At 44.4% G+C, this 22,443-nt stretch overlaps 1 protein-coding gene across 2 annotated transcripts in view; it reads right to left on the bottom strand.

Annotated features, from left to right (window-relative positions):
• Window positions 1–22,443, bottom strand: part of SEC14L1 (SEC14 like lipid binding 1) — a 443,723-nt gene that overhangs the window by 15,117 nt on the left and 406,163 nt on the right. For both annotated transcript variants that reach the window (XM_069200247.1, XM_069200248.1), the window contains one exon: window positions 18,757–18,935. In XM_069200247.1, the coding sequence (XP_069056348.1) occupies window positions 18,757–18,935 (179 nt within the window). The remainder of the gene's footprint in view (window positions 1–18,756; window positions 18,936–22,443) is intronic.

The raw sequence follows: 22,443 nt of genomic DNA, 5'->3' as shown, positions 1-22,443 counted from the left end.
GCAGAGGAGGAAGTGAGAGATTCTGGCAGTGAGTTTTCTGTCCGAGAGTATTCTTCTGATGAGGAAGCTACTCTCAGTGCAGATGAAGGGCGTGTTTTAGAGGAGGACATTGATGTGCCAAGAGTGCAGCAGCCTGGGGCTGAAGGGTTTCCCATTAGAAGACCTGACACCTGGATTGCCCCAAACATGGAGCAGCCACAGTTACCTGCATTTACTGGTCTCCCAGGGTGTAGAGTCAATACGGAAAACTTTTTGCCTGTCCATTTCTTTCACTTGTTTATGGACGATGTATTTTTGGAAGAGATTGTGGAGCAGACTACTTTGTATGCAGAGCAATATTTGAGGGACAACACTGCCAGACTTAGGCCTCAGTCTAGAGCTACTCAGTGGGTTCCTACATATCTGGAAGAGATGAAAACGTTTTTAGGTTTGACTTTTTTTGATAGGGTTGATCATCATTCTTCTTCGTATGCTGCATTTTGTAGACAATGCTTTAGCCTTGCCACGAGATCACCCTGATTGTGACCGTCTTTTTAAGATTAGGCCTGTGCTTGATCATTTTGTAGATCGTTTTTCAGAGGTCTATGTTCCAGGCAAAGAGATAAGTGTGGACGAGTCTTTGGTCCTTTTCAAGGGGTGTTTAGTTTTTAAGCAGTACATTCCTAGTAAGAGGGCACGGTATGGGATTAAATTGTATATGCTGTCAGAAAGCAGTACAGGATAAGTGTCTACACTGGTAGGGGTTCCAGTATTGACCCTCCTGGTTGTCCGGCCACTTTTGGAGTTAGCAAAAAAATTGTGTGGGAACTTGGTAGACGACTGTTTAACAAAGGTCACCATTTGTACGTAGATAATTTCTACACTGGAGTGCAGTTGTTCAAGGAGTTGTTTAGAGTGGACACTGTTGCTTGTGGCACAATCCGTTCTAACCGGAAAGGCTATCCAAGGGAGCTTGTCTGTTAAAAAAAAAAAAAAAAAAAAACTTGGGAGGGGACAGTGCAGTGCCTTGCGGAATAATGAGCTGCTAGCTCTGAAATTTTCAGACAGGAGGGATGTGTACATGCTATCTACCATCCATGATGAGAGTACTTCCCCCGTGACTGTTTGGGGTCAGGTTGCGGAAGTGCGCAAACCTGCATGCATTTTGTACTACAATAGGCACATGGGTGGTGTTGATAGAGTAGATCAGAGGTTGGAACCTTACACTGCTCTTAATAAGTCTTACGTGTGGTATAAAAAGTTGGCCCTACATTTATTTCATTTGGCAACTTTTAATGCTTTTATTGTGTTCAAGGATTGTTCACCTGAGTCAAGGGTGACATTTGTTAAACTTCAGGCGTCAGTGATAGAGAGCCGTATTGTGGTGGAACGGGCAAGAGTTCCTAGAGTAGAAGTGGTGGAGGAAGTGGCTAGATTGAAAGATAGCCACTTTCCAGATCACATTCCTCCCACTCCCAAAAAAGACTTGCCCACAAAGAAATGTAGAGTATGTGCCCGGAGAGCAATCCGGAGGGAGAGCCGGATGTACTGCCCCGAATGCCCTTCAAAGCCTGGGCTGTGCGTGCCTGGCTGTTTTAGAAGTTACCACACTAGGAGGAAACATTTTTGGGAAATACCGTGAGCGTAAACTGCCTGTTTTATATTTTCATATGTTCAGTTTCACGGTTGGCAGTACTGTCATGTATTTAGTTAGAGCTTTTGTGTTTGTAGTTTTGTACTTATTTTATAATTAGTTAGTGGTTTCTTTGTTGTTTATAAACAAAAACAAAAGTGATGGCGGCGTGCGAGGGGTGGCGCTTGGGTGTGCGTGGGGTGGCGCTTGGCTGGCGGTGTGCGTGGGGTGGCGCTTGGCTGGCGGTGCCAGCCAAAAGCCAGTGCACACACTCATCAGCTGGTGTGATTGCTGTATCAGGCATGTGGGCGTATGCACGTGATGGTCCCTTGACTGGCGCTGTCTGACGATGCAAGTGTTGTAATGTGCTGGGCCCTTGGCTGGCGCCGTGAATGGTCTTGTGCATGTCATGTATGAAAGGTATGTGAATGGACTGTAAAGCGGTTGGTGCCTTGCCGTGGCCTTACAGCTCACGAGCTGCGAGTCATTGGTTCAGTTGCATTTAACTTTTGTGAAATCTCTTGTTAATAAAATTTGATCTACTGAACTATCACTCACCCTCGTGCCAAATCCAACCAGTATGTGTGGTAAAAATGACAAAACCTGCTCCGCTGTAATGAGGCGTCGCAGAACATTTGTGACACGCTAGGTGTCTCAGGTGGGACATCGATGATGAAGCATGCCACCATCTTGGTTGGTGGGTGAGGGGTCTTTTTCACATAACCTAAGTGTGTTTCCTTTTACAATTTTAGTGTTTGGCACATCACAGACGTATGTGGACACATCAAAATGATATATTACAAAACTAGCTGTGTTTGGGGGGGGAGGGGGCACCTATGTTTTTGGTCCTGGGTGCGGCCTTCATCTACGACAACCTACCAAACCCAGACATGTTTTTCAACTAGACACCCCAAGGAGTCCAGGGAGGTGTGGCTTGCGTGGAACCCCCAACATTTTCTTACCCAGACTCCTCTACAAACCTCAAAATTTGCTTAAAAAAGCATATTTTCCTGACTTTCGTTTGTACGATCGCCGCTCCAGCAAAAAATTTCTACTCCCCAGCGTTCCCCTCAGTCTCCCAAGTAAAATGACATCACTTGTGTGGATCCCCAAAGCAGAGTCAGCCTAAAGATGTATAAAAGAAAAATATGTGCTTATCAACTCGCTTTGCTGTCCCCATTATCTCTACAAGTTTGTGGCCTTTTTCTGTTGCAGGCACCTGGCCCACCGAAATGTGAGGAAACTGTTTTTTTAGCCAAATGTTGATGTTCGCAAAGGATTCTGGGTAACAGAACCTGGTCAGAGCCCTACAAGTCACCCCATCTTGGATTCCCCTAGGTCTCTAGTTTTAAAAATGCACAGGTTTGTAGGTTTCCCTAGGAACCTGCTGAGCTAGAGGCCAAAATCTACAGGTAGGCACTTTGCAAAAAACACCTCTGTTTTCTGTAAAAAAAATGGGATGTGTCCACGTTGTGTTTTGGGGCATTTCCTGTCGCGGGCGCTAGGCCTACCCACACAAGTGAGGTATCACTTTTATCGGGAGACTTGGGGGAACATAGAATAGCAGAACAAGTGTTATTGCCCCTTGTCTTTCTCTACATTTTTTCCTTCCAAATATAAGAGAGTGTGTAAAAAAGACGTCTATTTGAGAAATGCCCTGTAATTCACAAGTTAGTATGGGCACCCCGGAATTCAGAGATGTGCAAATAACCACTGCTCCTCAACACCTTATCTTGTGCCCATTTTGGAAATACAAAGGTTTTCTTGATAGCTATTTTTCACTCTTTATATTTCAGCAAATGAATTGCTGTATACCCGGTATAGAATGAAAACCCACTGCAGGGTGCAGCTAATTTATTGGCTCTGGGTAGCTAGGGTTCTTGATGAACCTACAAGCCCTATATATCCCTGCAGCCTGAAGAGTTCAGCAGACATAACGGTATATTGCTTTAAAATATGTGACATTGCAGGAAAAAGTTAGAGTAAAAGGTAGAGAAAAATTGCTGTTTTTTTCACCTCAATTTCAATAATTTTTCGTTTCAGTTGTTATTTTCTGTAGGAAACCCTTGTAGTATCTACACAAATTACCCCTTGCTGAATTCAGAATTTTGTCTAGGTTTCTGGGATCCAGCATTGGTTTCACGCCCATTTCTGTCACTGACTGGAAGGAGGCTGAAAGCCCAAAAAAATCATAAAAATGGGATATGTCCCAGTAAAATTCCAAAATTGTGTTGAAAAATTAGGTTTTCGGATTCAAGTCTACCTGTTCCTGAAAGCTGGGAAGCTGGTGATTTTAGCACCGCAAACCCCTTGTTGATGCCATTTTCAGGGAAAAAACCACAAGCATTCTTCTGCAGCCCCTTTTTCCCATTTAAAAAAGAAAATGAAATTTTCACTGCATTTTGGCTAATTTCTTGGCCTCCTTCAAGGGAACCCACAAAGTCTAGGTACCTCAAGAATCCCTAGGATGCTGGAAAAAAAGGACGCAAATTTGGCGTGGGTAGCTTATGTGGGCAAAAAGTTATGAGGGCCTAAGCAAGAACTATTCCAAATAGGCAAAACAAGGCCCGGCACAGGAGGGGGGAAAAGGCCTGACAGCGAAGGGGTTAATGTTTGAAATTTAAATCGTACAAATTTCTTGGTGGTCCCCAGCATCCAGTAGTGTGATTCAGTGGGGGTCCTCGGGAGTCAAAAGGTTGGGAAACACTGTGCTAGAGCATCCACACAATGTTTAGTGAAAATATGTGTTGCAGACCATGTAGCTTCTTTGCATAGGTCAGCTATTGGCATGTTTCAAAGGAAAGCCATGGGTGCTCCTTTCTTCCAAGTAGAGTGTGCTCTAGGAGGTAGTTCTTTTGGCTTTGGCCTAACATATTTGAATTCATTTAACTATCCACCTGGCTATGCCTGATTTGGATATTGTGTTCCCTTTAGGTGGAAGGGGAAAAAGCAACAAATAGTTGTTCTGTTTTCCTAAAACGTTTAGTTCTATCAATGCAGAACATAACAGCCCTTTTAAGACCTAATGTGTGTAGAGCCCTCTCTGTGCCCGGATTCTGGTTGTGGGAAAAAAAAAAAACATTAACTCTATGGATTGACTGAGAAGAAAATGGGGGAAAACTTTAGGGAGAAATTGAGGGTTGGTACAGAGAACCACCCTATCCCTGTGTAGTGGTAGGAAATGTTCTTCCAAGGTTAAAGACTGGGGCTCACTAACACATCTAAGTGAGGTGATAGCGAGTAAAAAGGCAACTTTCAGGAAAGGAACTGAAGGGGGCATGTATGTGAGGGTTGAAATGGAGGGCCCATACGTTATATAAAAAAAATATTAAGATTCCATGAGGATGCAGGTGGAACCCATGGTGGAATAATTCTCTTTAGCCATTCCATGAAGGCTTTAATGACTGGTATTTTGAATAGAGAGACATGCTGCCTATTCTGCAGATAGGCAGCCACTACAGCTAGATGTAATCTTATGGATGTGGACACTAATCCATCCAGCAAGTAGCAGACAAACCTTTTCTATTTTGAGACGTAGCAAGCTTTAGTGGTAAGTCTACGGGCTTCTTTAAGAATGGTCATACAATCAGGTTGCAATTTCAGGTAACCAAATTCTATGAAGTCAGGAGCCAGATTGCCAAGCTAAGAGCTTTGGGATCTGGGTGTCTGATTTCTCCATGGTTTTGAGTGAGAAGGTCCTGCCTGTTGGGGAGCTCGCAGGGAAATACAGTGAGGTCAAGTAGTTTGGTGAACCAGGACTGCCGAGCCCAAGTGGGGGCCACTAGAATCACTGAGAGATGTTTGGCTGAGCTTGCGAACAAGAATTGTAAGGAGAGGGGGAAAAGCAAAAGGTAAATATCCCTGCCCAACTCACCCAATGTGCATTGTCCTTGGATTACGGGGGGGCTGGGGTGGGGGGGGGGGGGGGGGGGGGGGAGGAGATTCAGATGGGGGTAGCATGGGAGCATGGAGGCGAAAAATTGGCATTTTGTGTTGTCTTTATTTGCAAAAAGGTCTATCTGAGGGAACCCCCATCTGTGGAAGTATGGGAGGAAGATTTGTGGGTGGAGTTCCCACTCATGGACTTTACGCTGTATACTGCTGACGAGGGAGATGATCGAAATCGTTGTCAGTGCCTGGAAGGTATTGTGCTAACAGGGGAATTTTGTGATGTAACTCATCTCAAAATGGTCTGTGCTAGACAAGATAAGGAAAATGTCACTTACCCAGTGTACTTCTGTTCGTGGCATTAGTCGCTGCAGATTCACATGCTGTGCATAGTCCGCCGTCTGGTGTTGGGCTCGGAGTGTTACAAGTTGTTTTTCTTTGAAGAAGTCTTTTCGAGTCACGAGAACGAGGGACTCCTCCCACTTCGGTTCCATTGCGCATGGGCGTCGACTCCATCTTAGATGGTTTTCCCCGCAGAGGGTGAGGTAGGAGTTGTGTATGCTAATAATAGTGCCCATGCAATGGAATAAATACGTATGTACAAAATGAAGGTTTAATGTAATATATTTACAAATGTTCAAGATCTACTTCCAAACGGCCACAGGCTCCCGGGGAGGAGGGTGGGCGCATGTGATACTGCAGCGACTAATGCCACGAACAGATGTACACTGGGTAAGTGACATTTTCCGTTCGGTGGCATGTGTAGCTGCAGATACACATGCTGTGCATAGACTAGTAAGCAGTTATCTCCCCAAAAGCTGTGGTTCAGCCTGTAGGAGTGGAAGTAGTTTGAAATAAAGTTCTTAGTACGGCTTGACCTACTGTGGCTTGTTGTGCAGATAACACATCTACACAGTAGTGTTTAGTAAATGTATGAGGCGTAGACCATGTTGCTGCCTTACATATTTCGTTCATTGGAATATTTCCTAGAAAGGCTATAGTAGCACCTTTCTTTCTGGTTGAGTGTGCCTTTGGTGTAATAGGCAGTTCTCTCTTTGCTTTAAGATAGCAGGTTTGGATGCATCTTACTATCCATCTGGCAATACCTTGTTTTGAAATTGGATTTCCTGTATGAGGTTTTTGGAAGGCAATAGTTGTTTTGTCTTCCTAATTTCTTTTGTCCTGTCAATGTAGTACATTAGCGCTCTCTTGATGTCTAATGTATGTAGTGCTCTTTCAGCTATTGAATCTGGCTGTGGGAAGAACACTGGTAATTCCACTGTTTGGTTTAAGTGGAACGGTGAGATAACCTTTGGTAAGAATTTTGGATTTGTTCTTAGAACGACCTTATTTTTGTGTATTTGAATAAATGGTTCTTGTATGGTAAACGCCTGTATTTCACTTACTCTTCTTAGAGATGTAATGGCAATGAGAAATGCAACTTTCCACGTTAAATATTGCATTTCACAAGAATGCATGGGTTCGAAAGGTGGACCCATTAGCCTTGTTAAGACAATGTTGAGGTTCCATGAAGGAACAGGTGGTGTCCTTGGTGGTATAATCCTCTTTAGGCCCTCCATAAACGCTTTAATGACAGGTATTCTAAATAGGGAAGTTGAATGAGTAATCTGCAGGTAAGCAGATATTGCTGCGAGACGTATTTTTATGGAAGAGAAAGCTAGATTTGATTTTTGTAAATGTAGTAAATATCCTACTACATCTTTCGGAGATGCATGCAATGGTTGAATGTGATTATTATGACAGTAACAAACAAATCTTTTCCATTTACTTGCATAGCAGTGTCTAGTGGAAGGTTTTCTAGCTCGTTTTATGACCTCCATACACTCTTGAGTGAGGCCTAAGTGTCCAAATTCTAGGATTTCAGGAGCCAAATTGCTAGATTCAGCGATGCAGGGTTTGGATGCCTGATCTGTTGTTTGTGTTGTGTTAGCAGATCTGGGCTGTTGGGTAGTTTGACATGAGGTACTACTGACAGGTCTAGTAGTGTTGTATACCAAGGTTGTCTTGCCCATGTTGGTGCTATTAGTATGAGTTTGAGTTTGTTTTGACTCAATCTGTTTACTAGATATGGAAGGAGAGGGAGAGGGGGAAAAGCGTACGCAAATATCCCTGACCAATTCATCCATAGAGCATTGCCTTGGGATTGCCGGTGTGGGTACCTGGATGCGAAGTTTGGGCATTTTGCGTTTTCTTTTGTTGCAAAAAGATCTATTTGAGGTGTTCCCCAAATTTGGAAGTAAGTGTTTAGGATTTGGGGGTGAATTTCCCATTCGTGGACCTGTTGGTGATCCCGAGAGAGATTGTCTGCTAGCTGGTTCTGGATCCCTGGAATAAACTGTGCTATTAGGCGAATGTGGTTGTGAATTGCCCAATGCCATATTTTTTTGTGTTAGGAGACACAACTGTGTCGGATGTGTCCCCCCCCTGTTTGTTTAAATAATACATTGTCGTCATGTTGTCTGTCTTGACAAGAATGTATTTGTGGGTTATCATGGGTTGGAAAGCTTTCAACGCTAGAAATACTGCTAACAGTTCTAGGTGATTTATATGAAACTTTCTTTGATGTACGTCCCATTGTCCTTGGATGCTGTGTTGATTGAGGTGTGCTCCCCAGCCTGTCATGGAAGCATCTGTTGTTATCACGTATTGTGGCACTGGGTCTTGGAAAGGCCGCCCTTTGTTTAAATTTGTACTGTTCCACCATAGAAGCGAGATGTATGTTTGGCGGTCTATCAACACCAGATCTAGAAGTTGACCCTGTGCACGTGACCATTGTGATGCTAGGCACTGTTGTAAGGGCCACATGTGCAATCTTGCGTTTGGGACAATGGCTATGCATGAGGACATCATGCCTAGCAGTTTTAATACCATCTTTGCATGTATCTTTTGTGTTGGATACATGGCTTGTATCACCTTGTGAACATTTTGAACCCTTTGTGGACTTGGAGTGGCTATCCCTTCTGTTGTGTTGATTGTCGCTCCTAAGTATTGTTGTGTTTGACACGGCAAAAGGTGTGACTTTGCATAGTTGATGGAGAAACCCAGCTTGTAAAGGGTTTGTATAACATAATCTGTGTGGTGTGAACACTTTGTTAGCGAGTTGGTCTTGATTAACCAATCATCTAGGTACGGGAACACGTGTATTTGCTGCCTCCTGATATGTGCAGCTACTACTGCTAGACATTTTGTAAAGACTCTTGGCGCTGTTGTTATTCCGAATGGCAACACTTTGAATTGGTAATGTATTCCTTTGAATACGAACCTTAGGTATTTCCTGAGCGAGGGTTGTATCGGTATATGGAAATAATCGTCTTTTAGATCTAACGTTGTCATGTAGTCTTGCTGTTTCAGCAGTGGTATTACATCTTGTAACGTGACCATGTGAAAGTGGTCTGATTTGATGTAGGTGTTTAGTGTTCTGAGATCTAATATTGGTCTCAGACTTTTGTCCTTTTTTGGTATTAGAAAGTACAGTGAGTAAACTCCTGTGTTCTTTTGTGGACTTGGTACTAATTCTATTGCGTCTTTTTGCAGTAATGCTTGAACTTCTAGTCCTAGAAGGTCTATATGCTGTTTTGACATAGTGTGTTTTCGGTGGGACATTTGGAGGGAGTTGGAGAAATTCTATGCAATAACCATGTTGGATAATTGCTAAGACCCAAGTGTCTGTTGTTATTTCCTCCCAAGATTTGTAGAACTGGCTTAGTCTTCCCCCCCACTGGTGTTGTGTGAAGGGGTTGTGTGACTTTTGAGTCACTGTTTATTTTGAGGGGTTTTGGGACCTTGAAATTTTCCCCTGTTTCTTGGGAATTGGCCCCCTCTGTATTGGCCCCGAAAGCCTCCCCTTTGATATTGTCCCTGGTAGGTAGGTGGTCTGGTTTGTGAGGTGCTGGTTTCTGTGGCTTGACCCCGAAACCCTCCTCTGAAAGTTGTTTTGCGAAATGTGCGAAATGTGCCTCTGCCCTGCGGGGTATAGAGTGCGCCCATGGATTTGGCTATGTCAGTGTCCTTCTTTAATTTTTCAATTGCAGTGTCCACTTCCGGCCCAAATAATTGCTGTTCATTAAACGGCATATTGAGCACTGTCTGTTGTATCTCAGGTTTGAAGCCAGATGTGCGCAGCCATGCGTGCCTCCTTCTCGTCACAGCAGTGTTTATTGTTCTTGCAGCTGTATCTGCTGCATCCATAGAAGAACGTATCTGGTTGTTGGAGATATTTTGTCCCTCTTCAACCACTTGTTGTGCTCGTTTATGGAATTCTTTGGGGAGGTGCTCGATGAAATGCTGCATCTCGTCCCAATGGGCCCTGTCGTATCGCGCTAGGAGTGCTTGCGAGTTGGCGATGCGCCACTGATTTGCAGCTTGTGCTGCAACCCTTTTCTCAGCTGCATCAAACTTGCAGCTCTCCTTGTCCGGAGGTGGTGCGTCGCCTGATGTATGCGAGTTGGCTCTTTTACGAGCTGCTCCTACGACTACTGAATCTGGTGTCAGTTGTGATGTAATAAAAGCAGGGTCTGTGGGCGGTGCCTTGTATTTTTTCTCCACCCTTGGAGTTATTGCTCTGCTTTTAACTGGCTCCTTAAAAATCTGTTTAGCGTGCCTTAGCATTCCCGGGAGCATAGGAAGGATTTGATAATGGCTATGGGTGGAGGACAGAGTGTTAAAGAGGAAGTCATCCTCGATAGGCTCCGAATGTAGCGATACATTATGAAATTGGGCTGCCCTAGCTACCACCTGTGCATATGCTGTACTGTCCTCAGGTGGTGAGGGTTTAGTTGGGTACGCCTCTGGGCTATTGTCCGATACCGGAGCGTCATAGAGGTCCCATGCATCCTGATCATCTTGGCTCATGGTGGTATGTGCTGGTGATTGTGGTGGAGTCTGTGCCGGTGATACATGAGTTGACGGTGGTGGAGAGGGTGGTGGAGTTACCTTCTTTACCACCTTTGCTTGTGGTGGCTTGTCTTGTTGCTGGAAGTCAAGTTTCCTTTTCCTTCTGATTGGGGGAAGAGTGCTGATCTTCCCTGTACCACTTTGGATAAAGATCCGCTTTTGCGTGTGATCTACTTCTGTTGTTTGTAATTCCTCCTCAAATCTGTGTCTTTTTAGTTGGGAGGACAGTGATTGTTCCTCTGAGTAGAAACTGGTTTTTGGTTCGGTTGCCGGGTGTTTTGGCACCAAAACCGTGTCTTTAGTTTTTTTCGGCTCCGACGAGATCTTTCTTTTTTTCGGTGTCGTGCCCTCTCGGTGCCGAGCAGTTTCGGTGCCGCTGTCTCTGTGCCGAGCAGTTTCGGTGCCGCTGTCTCTGTGCCGAGCAGCTTCGGTGCCGCTATCTCGGTGTGGACCCTTTTCTGCACCACTCTCTCGGTCCCGAGATTGCTGCGTGCCTGTGTCTCGACCTGAGTTGGACGACTTCGGCACCAGCTCGCCCTTTTTCGGTGCCGATGGACGGTCACCTACTTTATGGGTTAAGCCATGGCCTGTTGGCAGTGGCGTCCCCTGGGCTTTCTCTGTTTTTTCGTGTGATCTTTGTTTCGACGTCTTACTCACGGGTTGGTTGCTCTTCGACGTCGAACTCTTCGGAGTCTGAATCGGGGATGGAGAATGTTTCTTCTTCCTCCTCCTCGAACCTTTGTTGTCCTGTCGGCGTGGACGCCATCTGCAACCTCCTGGCTCTTCGGTCTCTGAGCGTTTTTCTCGACCGAAACGCGCAACAGGCCTCACACGTCTCCTCCTTGTGCTCGGGGGACAGGCACAAGTTACAGACCAAATGTTGGTCTGTATAAGGATATTTACTGTGGCATTTAGGACAGAATCGGAACGGGGTCCGTTCCATCAGTCTCGATGTTGCACGCGGTCGGGCCGACCAGGCCCCGACGGGGGATCGAAAATACCCCGAAGGGCTACCGGAGCTCTTTAAGGTTCGGTGTCGATTTGCCCTAACTATCCCGATACCGAACGAAACAATACCGACAAATTTTCCCACGATTCTGACTAACTTTCCGACCCGAAACACGGAGCGAAAAGGAACACGTCCGAACCCGATGGCGGAAAAAAAAACAATCTAAGATGGAGTCGACGCCCATGCGCAATGGAACCGAAGTGGGAGGAGTCCCTCGGTCTCGTGACTCGAAAAGACTTCTTCGAAGAAAAACAACTTGTAACACTCCGAGCCCAACACCAGACGGCGGACTATGCACAGCATGTGTATCTGCAGCTACACATGCCACCGAACATGTGGAGACCGTGTCTCCCCGCGCCCCCCCAACCCCATGTTTATGTAGATAGTACATTGCTGTCGTGATGTCTGTTTGGACTAGGACAACCTTGTGAATGATGTGAGGTAGGAATACTTTCAACGCTAGGTGAACAGTTGATATGGAGACCACAGTGTTTGGTGTCCCAGATACCCTGTATGGCGAGATCCTTCAGATGTGCACCCCATCCCATGAGTGATGGGTCCATTGTGCAGTGACATGGGGAACAGGGTAGAGAAAAGGCTACCCCTTCAACATGTTGTTGGGATTCATTCACTGCAGAGTGATGCGTTTGGCGGTCTATCAACACTACATCCCTCTAATTAACCCTATGACTGAGACCACTGTGGACCTAAATCTTTCTGTAAAGAACGCATGTGTAGTCACGCATGGGGTACTATGCAAATGCAGGAGGCATCATCCCTAGATGGCGAATGACTGTTCTTACTGTCATCTGCTGATTTGTTTGAAATTGAGGTAACAGTGCCTGAAATTTTAAACTCTTGCAAAGTTGGGATAAGCTAGCCCTATTTGTGTGTGCAGAATAGCCCCTAGATATGGCTGTATTTGTAGACGTAGGTGAGAGTTGGGAATGTGATTGGTGAATCCCAAGCAGTGGAGCAGACCTATTGTAACCTGAGTGTATTGGTGACACTGTTGATGAGTGCTAGCTTTGATAAGCCAATCACCCTAGTATGGAAACGTGCATCTCTTCGGTGCGTAGATGGGCTGCCACTACCACTAGACTCTTGGTGAATACTCAAGATGCAGTAGTCACCCAGAATGGAAGGACCTTGAAATTATAATGTATCTCATCCACTACATACCTGAGGAATTTGTGATCAACGGGGTGTATTGGTATGTGAAAATATGCATCTTTTAGATCTAGTGTAGCCATAAATTCCCCCTTTCAGAGGAGCAGAATCATATCTTGCAAGACGACCATGTGGAAGTGCTCTGACAAGATGTATTCCTTCAGTGACCTTAGATCTAGGATCGGCCTCAAGGACCCGGTCCTTTTTGGGTATGAGGAAGTATAAGTGATATACCCCTCATCCTTGGTGTTGAAGAGGGACAGGTTCTATAGCTCCTTTGAGAAGACGAGCTTGAATTTCCTGTTTGAGCAATGTTTGATGTTCCAGTGATAGTCGGTGAGTGCGAGATGGAATGTTAGGAGATGTGGTAGAGAGCGCTAGACAAGAGCCATGTAGGATAATGTCCAACACCCATTGGCCTGATGTTATTTTTGCTGTGTTGATAGAAAATCTTGTAATCAACTCTTGACAGGTGTTATATGATCTGGAAGGGGGGTGGAGTCACTGTTTGGTGGTGGGTGTTTCACCACGTGGGGAAGCACCTTTGCCTCAACCTGTGGCATTGTTGCCTCTGTATGTGCCTCTAACGTAACCTCTTGGAGAAGAGTGTTGACTTCAACTGCATTAGTAAGAGGTTGAACCTCTATTAAAGCTAGGGCAGTGAAAAGAACCACGCAGAGTAGATGTTTAGAGGGCCCCCATTGATTGCAGTGTCTCAGTGTCTTTTTTTAAACATTTTCTCTAAGGTCTGCTCGACTTGGGGACCAAAGAGAAACTGCATATCAAATGGGCCACTAAGTAGACACTGTTGCACCTCTGGTTTGCAACCAGAAATACGCAGCTATGCATGGTGTCTACGGAGAACAATGGTGTTGATACCTGTGGCTGCCATATCCACAGCACTGAGCATGGAGGTGTGATATTTGCTTGCCTTTCTATGTTCATCTGGGAATTATTGGAGGAATTCCTCCATCTCATCTCAGTGTGGGTAGTCATGCCGCCCAGTGAGTTGGCAATGAGCCAATGACTGGCAGATTGTGTCACAACACTTTTCTCTGCCACATCAATATTCTTACTTTCCTTTTCAGTGGAGGGGCTTCCCCCACTAGCTTGTGGATGATGCAAGAGTCTCAAAAAGTGAATCCTCTTCCTGAGGTTCCTTGTGGAGTTGCACATCATGTGGAGTAGCACATTATGAGAAGGAGCAGCCCTATCTATTAACAACTGGTAAGCTGTAGCATCATCAGAAGAGGAGGGACGGGCTGAATATAAGTCCAGGTCTGTGTTACCTGGAGTGTCTACATCATAGGTGTCCCAAGTGTCAGTGTATGGCGGTGTCCCAAAGGTATCATAGCCTGCACCATGGTAGTCTGTATAATATTGTGAGGATCCCTGTGGAGAGATGTCTAGGGGATCTTCAAGAGAGTGTGCTGGAGAGAAGGAATGAGGTGGTGGAGTTGGAAGCTGTGGAGGTGAAGGTGATGAGTGGTGGAAGAGGCAAAAGACTACTTACTTTGTCCGATTTCCTCCTCTGTTTCGGTAGTACTGAAGTGTACAGAGCCTCCTGGGAGGCCAACTGCCTTTTAGATGGAGGAGGAATGGTGGCCAAAGGCTTGATAGGAATATAGCCAGTATAAGGCTGAATACGGATTTGCTTTTGTCCAGCATCCAACTTCTCCTGCAACTTGTGAAAGAAAGGCTCAACTGTCTTGCCAGATTCAGGTTATGGAGATGGCTTTGAAATTTTCGAGTCCGAGCCATGTTTTGTTTTGGCACCGAAGTTGCACTCGGAGTCTTAGTGGTGGATGCAGACTGTCAGGTTTTAACTGACATGCATGAGGCTAAAGGCTAAAGTCTTTGGCTTCAGATGGTGTTTCAGGGCAAGCTGGAATTCGGGGCGTCTGAAACAGTTACTCTGGGCTGACCATGGCCAGAGGGCCGTGGTGGACCAAGGGCCTCTTGATCAGCGGGGGCTGTGTGTTTCTTCGAGTGTTTGATACAGGGACGAGGGAGTGGGAAACTACACTCACGGACTATTGAGCAGGTGTAAATTCCTGGATTTTGATGTCAACCACGATATCTGAGTCGGAACTGCCCTCCGGAAAGAACGCTTCTTCCTCCACAGCAGATGCATCCACGTGTTGTTATCCTTCTTCACCAACATCTTTATGGCAGAGATGTCGTGAGTGTCTTTGATGCTTCTCCCCTGCATTTTGAGACAACGTGCCTCATGATCTTCATAGAGTTTTCTTATAACAGAAATATTGACAAGCCTCGCAGTCTGACTCCTGTGTTCTGGGGACAAACACAGGCTACAGACTTGGTGTAAGTCTGTTTGGAGGTACTTCATGTGCCAGCGAGGGCAGAACCTGAAGGACATCTGTTCTATCACCAGTATGACATTTCTCTGGAGAAACTGTGGAAGATGGATGAAGATGGCCCCGACGGGCGAGGCCCAAAAAGGCTGTGGTGAAAGCGCATCGACCCGATGATCGATGTAACTATTCATAGATAGGCAAAATAATAAAGCGTGATCGAAAACAATACCGACAAGGGTAAAGCAGTAGTCGAAAGAGTACTATTATGGTTTGTAGCCGAAGCGTTAGCACACACGTCCGTACCCAACGAGGGAAAGAAAATAATCTAACAATGAAGTCTATGCCAAAGTGCAATATCTGCAAGAGGAGGAGTCACTCTACCTCATGACTGAAGACTTCTTCGAATCAAAACAACCTGCACACATCTGGACCCAACACTAGATGGCAGGAGTATGTAAAGCATGTGTATCTACAGACACATATGCCTTGAACAAAGTGTTACCAACGGCAAGTAACCTCTTCTTCTGATGGATACTTCTAACCATAGATTCCTCAACTTATGAATCAATAATAAAAAAGTATTTTCCAAAAAGGTTAAGGGTCTGAGGAGTGGACATTACATGAGGAAGTCCTACAGGACCAAGTAGGCAAAATACCCTCTTGGCAGACATCGGAATCAAGGCAATAATGCTTGGTAAAAGTGTGGACAGATTCTTATGTAGCAGCATGACAGGTGAGTAACACACTTGGACTTGGCTCTGCTGGAATGAGACTGGAGGCCCTCAAGAGACTCTTTCTTGGCCAGAACATACCAAACCTCGATACACAGGGTGACTAAACTCAGCAATGAAATTTTCTGACTGCCTTTCTTTGTGCTGGCGAACCCAATGACACACTGATTGTCCAGATGGTGTTTCCTTGTCCTATCAATCCAGAAACTTAGGGAGCATTTGAGATCTAACAAGTGTAGCCTCTTTTCTTCCTAGAGGTGCATGGCAAAGGAAAAATGAAGGAAGCATGATACACTGCCTCACATGTAAGGATGACACCACCTTTGGAAGAAAGGAGGGGCGAGTTCAAAGCACTAGTTTCTCATGGAAGAACACGGTGTATGTTGAGTTCACCAAATTACTACATATCACTGATGCCTCACACAAAGTGATTGCAACAAAGATAGTTTTAAGAGTCAGCAGCCTCAGATTGCAACTATGCAAGGGTTGAAAAGGTGCACACAAAAAAAAATCTTAAGAACCAAATTAAGGTCTCCCTACGGCATAACAAAAGGCGCAGACAGAAACATAAGTAAGCCCAAGGAACTAGATAATTCAGCCTTAAGTCTGAAGTAATGGCACCCTTGACAGGCAAACAAAAATGCACATCAGCCTCACGTAACTCGATCAGATGAAGTTAAAGTGGACTGAGCAATTATGTTCTTGTTGCCGAGTAGGACTCCTCTCCCCGCATCCACGAAAGGATTGGGCAGAATGCTGGACCTGCTAATAAGGCTGCCTCTGATGATGGGCAAGGCCCTTCGAAGAAGCCCCAGAATTTCTTGTATTGGTGGTGGCACTGGAGAGTGGGCAAGGCAGCCCTAGGTGGCAAGGAGTCACTCTGTTGTCTTTGAAGTGCTCTAGTACAGAAAACCAGGTCGACCACATCCAGGCATGCTGCCAAATAATCACACTGGTGCCTATAGCACTTGCAACAGTCTGAAGTGTCAGGCCAGCCCTTAAAACGTACTTGGCCACATTCTGCTCATCTACCACCAATTGTGCAAAAGAACTTCTGAAGTCTTCCAGGAGGGCGGGCAAAATCTTGCTTGCCATGCCCCACAGGGCACTAGTAAAGTGATCTATAAGGCTTAAAGCATCCAACTGTTGAAGAGCTAATGAAGAAAAACCGCCCAGGCATCAATTCACTTTACTGAATATGGAGGTTGCTGAACGAAATGCATGTGTGGTGACCCTACTAGTAGAAGACTGATTTGCCAGACTTTTAAGAGTGGGATGTTGTGTCAGAAAGGATAGCACCTTAGGAGAGGGCTGAGCAAGCAGGTGGCTCAATAGAGGAATAGGAGAAGTCTTCGACTAAGACACACAAATAACCATTTGAGTCTTGGAATAGCAGCAGGGTTGCCGAAGTGGAAGAGCCAGATTGTAGCATTTTTGTACATAGACAGGCTTTGGTGGCAACTGTGGGTACCTGCAAGTCCCAGACCTCTACTGCAAAAGATACATTCTTCTCTCTGGTGGCCTCACAAGGAAGAGCTGATATTTTTAGGGGAAGTGTCAAGGCCACTAGCATGAGGAGTCCAAATATAGTCCATTGTCTGTATAATAGGCGAGAAACTGATCATAGGATTCCTGATTCTAACAATCTGTTTGAAGCATTGGCTGGTATCAGATTCAAAAATACCCTCCAGTGTCCTGTAATACTGACTGATACAAAGGAATTGTTTGGGAGTCCTTCATAGACACAGGCTGGACTTTTGCAATCTCATATTGAAACTTGGACTGGGAAGGCTTCAGAGTCAGCTCCATAGCCGACATTGAAACTGGCGTGGAGCCAAAAGACAGCAACATTAAAGCTGGGGCTGGCACTGATCTAGGAAAAACTAGCGGTCCTGAGATAAGTGGTCGAGGTGCAGGTAAGGACCTGCCGTTGCAGCCACAGTTGGAGGCCCCAGTTGATCCACAGGTCATGAACATGTTCCAGAGGAATAAGAAACACTCTAAATTACAGCTGCACGGCATCCTTAGAGGCCTCAATTTAATGCTGCATATATGTCAGCCTAAACAATTCAGGTGCTACTTCATCATGACTTGAACAAGTCTAAGTTTGATAACACAGGCAGAGTCGACCTTTGGAGGGCAGATTGCATGACCTATCTACAGGAGGAGGAGCGGATGAACCCTGTTTTGACTGCTTGTGCTTCTGTCATGACTTGTCTCTCCTCTTTGCCTTAGATTTAACTGACAACAGACAAAGAAACAACAAGCCTGGGGCAGCAAATGCCCTGAGGACTGCAAGTGTGACCAGCCTGTCTTCTTAGGTTCTGTGGCAGACAGCTTGGCCTCACCTCACCTCTCCTTTCCTCTCCCTGAAGGCCTTTGCATGCATCAGGGAGAATTTGTTGTGCACCTTTGAATCCTGCTTGGTGCCAGGGCCCCAAAGAAAGACATCAAGCAGGTGTGTGACCAACATCTGCATATGGTGGTCACAGCACAGCTTGAAACTTGTCTTCTGAGGGGAAATAAACCTCACACACTAATTCCTGGATTTTAGGAGTCTGTAACCACACTGGAAAGTTGAAAGCACCATTCTGGATCTGTACCGAAGGGTACAAAAAAAGAAGAAAATGTCAATGCATGGGGGATGCTGCCTATCAGTGGCTCCATGTCATCAAATCTGGTGGTGGTGAAGGGTCGACATGGAGTTCGATGGCACTGTCAGCATGAGGGAGGTATGGCAAGCTTATGGATCCAGTGCAGTGCATAGGATGAATCACAAGGTGCAATATCTGCGGTCGGAAGTATATGCCAGAAACCTCTCATACCAATGAAATGCATTATGACAGGCATTTTTCTTCCGTGCCAACACAGTATGATCATCTGAATTAGCCATAATGGTTTACTTTTCTCATGCACTAAGGGCTAGCAACTGCCTCTCCCTACACTTGAACACACCATGAAAGCCTGACCTAGTAAATTCTGGAGGGGTGTAATTTAAAAATCACAATAAAGCATGATGTTCCTAGGTTCAGTGCCAACTTCAGCTCATAAGCCTTTAGCTCAGAGTGAGCAACATGGAGCAACCACAGGAAAAAAATACAGCACTCCATCTACCTGAAATCTTCTGATCCAATGACTTCTGTGTAGTACATAACTTTGCACTTGTGGGATGAAACTTGAAGCGAGGCTAAAACATCATCCACTCGTGGTAGGTTGGTGGTTGCACAAGCAGGCATGCTATGGAACTTCCACTGTAGGATGTAGTACCCAGGCCATCGTGTAACATGGGAGCCCTGGAAGGAGCAGTGGCAAAATACACAAGTCAAACACGCATGTCAAACAGGCAGATATCTTAAACACCATATTTAACACCATATTAAAACAAATCACTTCTTGTGGGGGTAAAAAATGGAATCTAGAAAGCAGAATTTGGAGAGACTGAAGTTCAAAGGAGTAGATACGGATGGAGTAATCCTATGTGTAACATCAAAATAGCCCATCATTTTTTTTTTTTAAACAGCTAAGGTAAATGAAAAACATTAACAAGCTGAGATTATATAAAGTGGACATAAGCTGGAAGTGTCCAGAGGGCATAACGTTCTCCAGAAACAGGTGGCAAAGTAAGAACATCTGTCTGTTACACAGAAGAATAGCCATGCTGGTGCAGTGCTAGACTAATTTCTCACTAACCATCACCAAGCACTGCTGTAGGGGAGTGGGTCAATTAGGGATAACGCAATTGTTTCAGTTAATCTTTTAGATTAAATACAAGAAATCTGGACCCCCAACAAACAAACCATTTCTGAATCCCATGTAGAAATGCATGATGTTTCCATGGTGTAATTTTCTTTTAGATTATTTTCATTTCAACCATCAAACAAGAAAGCCTAGCAAATATAACACTCATTACTAAGATTTATTCATCAAAAGATAAAAATAAAAAACACATTTTCTGCAGACATTTGGTCTTGTAATTTACCCCGATATCAACATCTTTTGGTCACAATTCTACAAATTTCGCTTGTGACTCCACCTGCAATAATTCGATTGAGCGTTACTATATATTCAAATAAGAAAAGTGTGAAAATGCATGAGAGAAAAAAATGGAAAGGGGTTGATAATACTAAATGAGATGAAGATAACCACCTGCAACTAAAAATCCCCAGAGTTGGTTTCTTTCATAGACAAACATCCTTTGAATAATCTCGTTGTACGGTTTGGAACCCCAGTGCAATTCTTCAATACAGCAGTAATAAAACACACAGCTTTTATAAAGCATTACAGCAGCAAACCATTTCACGTTTGGCTCTGTCCGTCTGGCTAAGCATATAAATGGCAATTAATTTCCTGCCAAGGGAAGAGACTGATTCATTACACAGAAATACCACAATTGCAAGCCTTCTGTGACTATATGGAACTGATCTCAAAAGAAAGAATGATAGAAAATTACTCAAGGAGAACATTGATATAACTACTTCAGCACTTGATCCAACCCTATAAACAATCTTCCACACCAAAATACTTTCAATACTATCTCGGAAAAAGGTGCCCTCAACATCATCATTAAAGCAAACCTTCAGGATCACCTTCAGATGCAGCGCCTCCAAAAATCTTTAAATAAGTCTTTCGCTTTATCTGTGCAGTGGAGGTAGCTAGAAGCTTACTCAAGTCCTTGGAACTAGGTTCAATCCCACCTGAGCTGAAAAGCTCCTACGTTACACCACTCTGCAAACAGAAACACCGTGACTCATCTGCCCTAGCAAACTACAGCCTAATATGTAACAGTGTATGCCTAGGAAAAATATTTTAAAGAGTAGCGTTTATTCAAATGTTCAAGTTTATGGATGAAAATGACAATGCCAGACCAATAATCTGGTTTCAGATCAGGCAGGGCCACAGTCAGTATATCCATTTACGAGGACTTAAAACTCAAAGTAGGTAAGAACAGAAAGGCTGCTCTACTGCTTCTAGATTTATCAAGGGCTTTTCAAACAGTTCACTACCACATGCTACTACCAAGACTCCATCTTACAATACATGAAATTACTTCACAATGGATTGCCTCTTACCTCACAGACAAAGTGTACTATACCTGCCACCTTTTTACATCAGTTCCTCATACCAACATTGGTAGGTCCCCTCAGGGTCCATGGTACCTCCTCTTTATTCTGCATCTACCTACCCCTTTACCAGACTTGATTACATTATTCAACCTCACCGGTTACAGCTACACAGATGACACCAATGTAAAAATGTACAGCCCAGAACACCACTACAACTCAAACCTCAACAACTGTCTACTTATCATCTGTGCATTTATGGTGCAAAATCACTCAAAAATGGCCTAACACAGCAAAGACAGAGATAAGGGCCTGCAGACAATGATTAAAAATACCAACCTTCTGCATTATGGCACAAAGAACTCAAAGTTCCTCCAACATCAAGAGTTGATGCGTATCTTAGGGCATGGAAGAATGACAGGGGTAACCACAGATTCCAAGGTAACCTTGATACCACATCAACAGGGTCACAAAGTGCACCCTCTCGACAATGAAAACACTATTTATCATCTTCCCACCCTAGATACCAACAAAAGTTACAAGCTATCCCTCCAAGGATGATTATGCTAACAGCCTATACCATGGTACCTCCAGTTTCATTATATGCAAAATAAAACATGTCCAAAATGTTGCATGACTTCTTCTCTGCCTTCACACAAGAGAATGCAAGTCTCCAGTCCTGCAATCAACTCAACTGGCTGTGTATAGCTAGAAGAGCATTGTTCCAGACACACTCTTATTGTTTACAGAGCATCCCAAGGAATGGGAACAGTATACCTACAGGTTAAATTCAAGCAATACGGACAAAACAGAACACTAATCTCCAAGCTTGCAACTTGGATCATTGTAACACCGTACTATAAGTAATACATAGGAGACACTGCCTTCTCGGGACAAGCTAACAAGCTTTGGAACTCACCACTAGTCAAGATTCAAAACATTCAAGAGCGTATACACTAAAGAAATGAGTTGAAAACATGGCTGTTTCCAAGGTAACTACATTATCCCACAACCCTGTGATACAACCCAGAACAATAATCTCACACCATGAAGTACAGTCCACAGATATGAAGCCAGGCTCTACTTTCTATGTCCAGGTAAATAACGACAAACTGGCCCATCTCTATCCTTGATAGTTTATAGTAATGTAAATTCATATATAACCCTCCTGGCCAACACTTATATTTATACCACAACACCAGCAGTCAGTTTGCTGACTGTAGTTCACACAGGTTGCCTAATAATTATGCGTATACTGCGTCACACTTTACTCTCATGTAGGACAAAAATGCTAAATGTCATGTCTATCACAGTAAGAAACTGGACTACTGATTGAGGAGGACGAAACCCTAATCAAGCAGCAACCACAATTCGAGGGAGGGTGAAGTCACAAGCAATCCTTGAATTAACCGGGGCTCAACCCTCTGTTAGCTTGGCACAGATCAGCCAGGCTTAACTTAGAGCCAATGTGTAAAGTATTTATGAAGCACTTCAAACAGTAATAAAGGGAAAATACAGCACAGGAGAAAATCCACACCAAATTAGAAAAAAAGAAATTTCATAAACAAATCAACACTAAAACAACAAAAATCCGATCAGTAGACCCGAAGATATGCAAGTTTAAAGATTTTAATGACAATAGGGCTAAAAAGCACAGTTGTGGTTATCTGGTCGCTCTAGGCAAGGAGAAAGTCACAAGCAATGGAGTGCAGGCCGGCTATAGCGACCCAGTTAGGCCTGC

Source organism: Pleurodeles waltl, chromosome 7 (assembly GCF_031143425.1).
Source record: "Pleurodeles waltl isolate 20211129_DDA chromosome 7, aPleWal1.hap1.20221129, whole genome shotgun sequence".
Lineage (NCBI taxonomy): Eukaryota > Metazoa > Chordata > Amphibia > Caudata > Salamandridae > Pleurodeles > Pleurodeles waltl.
This window is presented reverse-complemented; position numbering and strand designations above follow the sequence as displayed.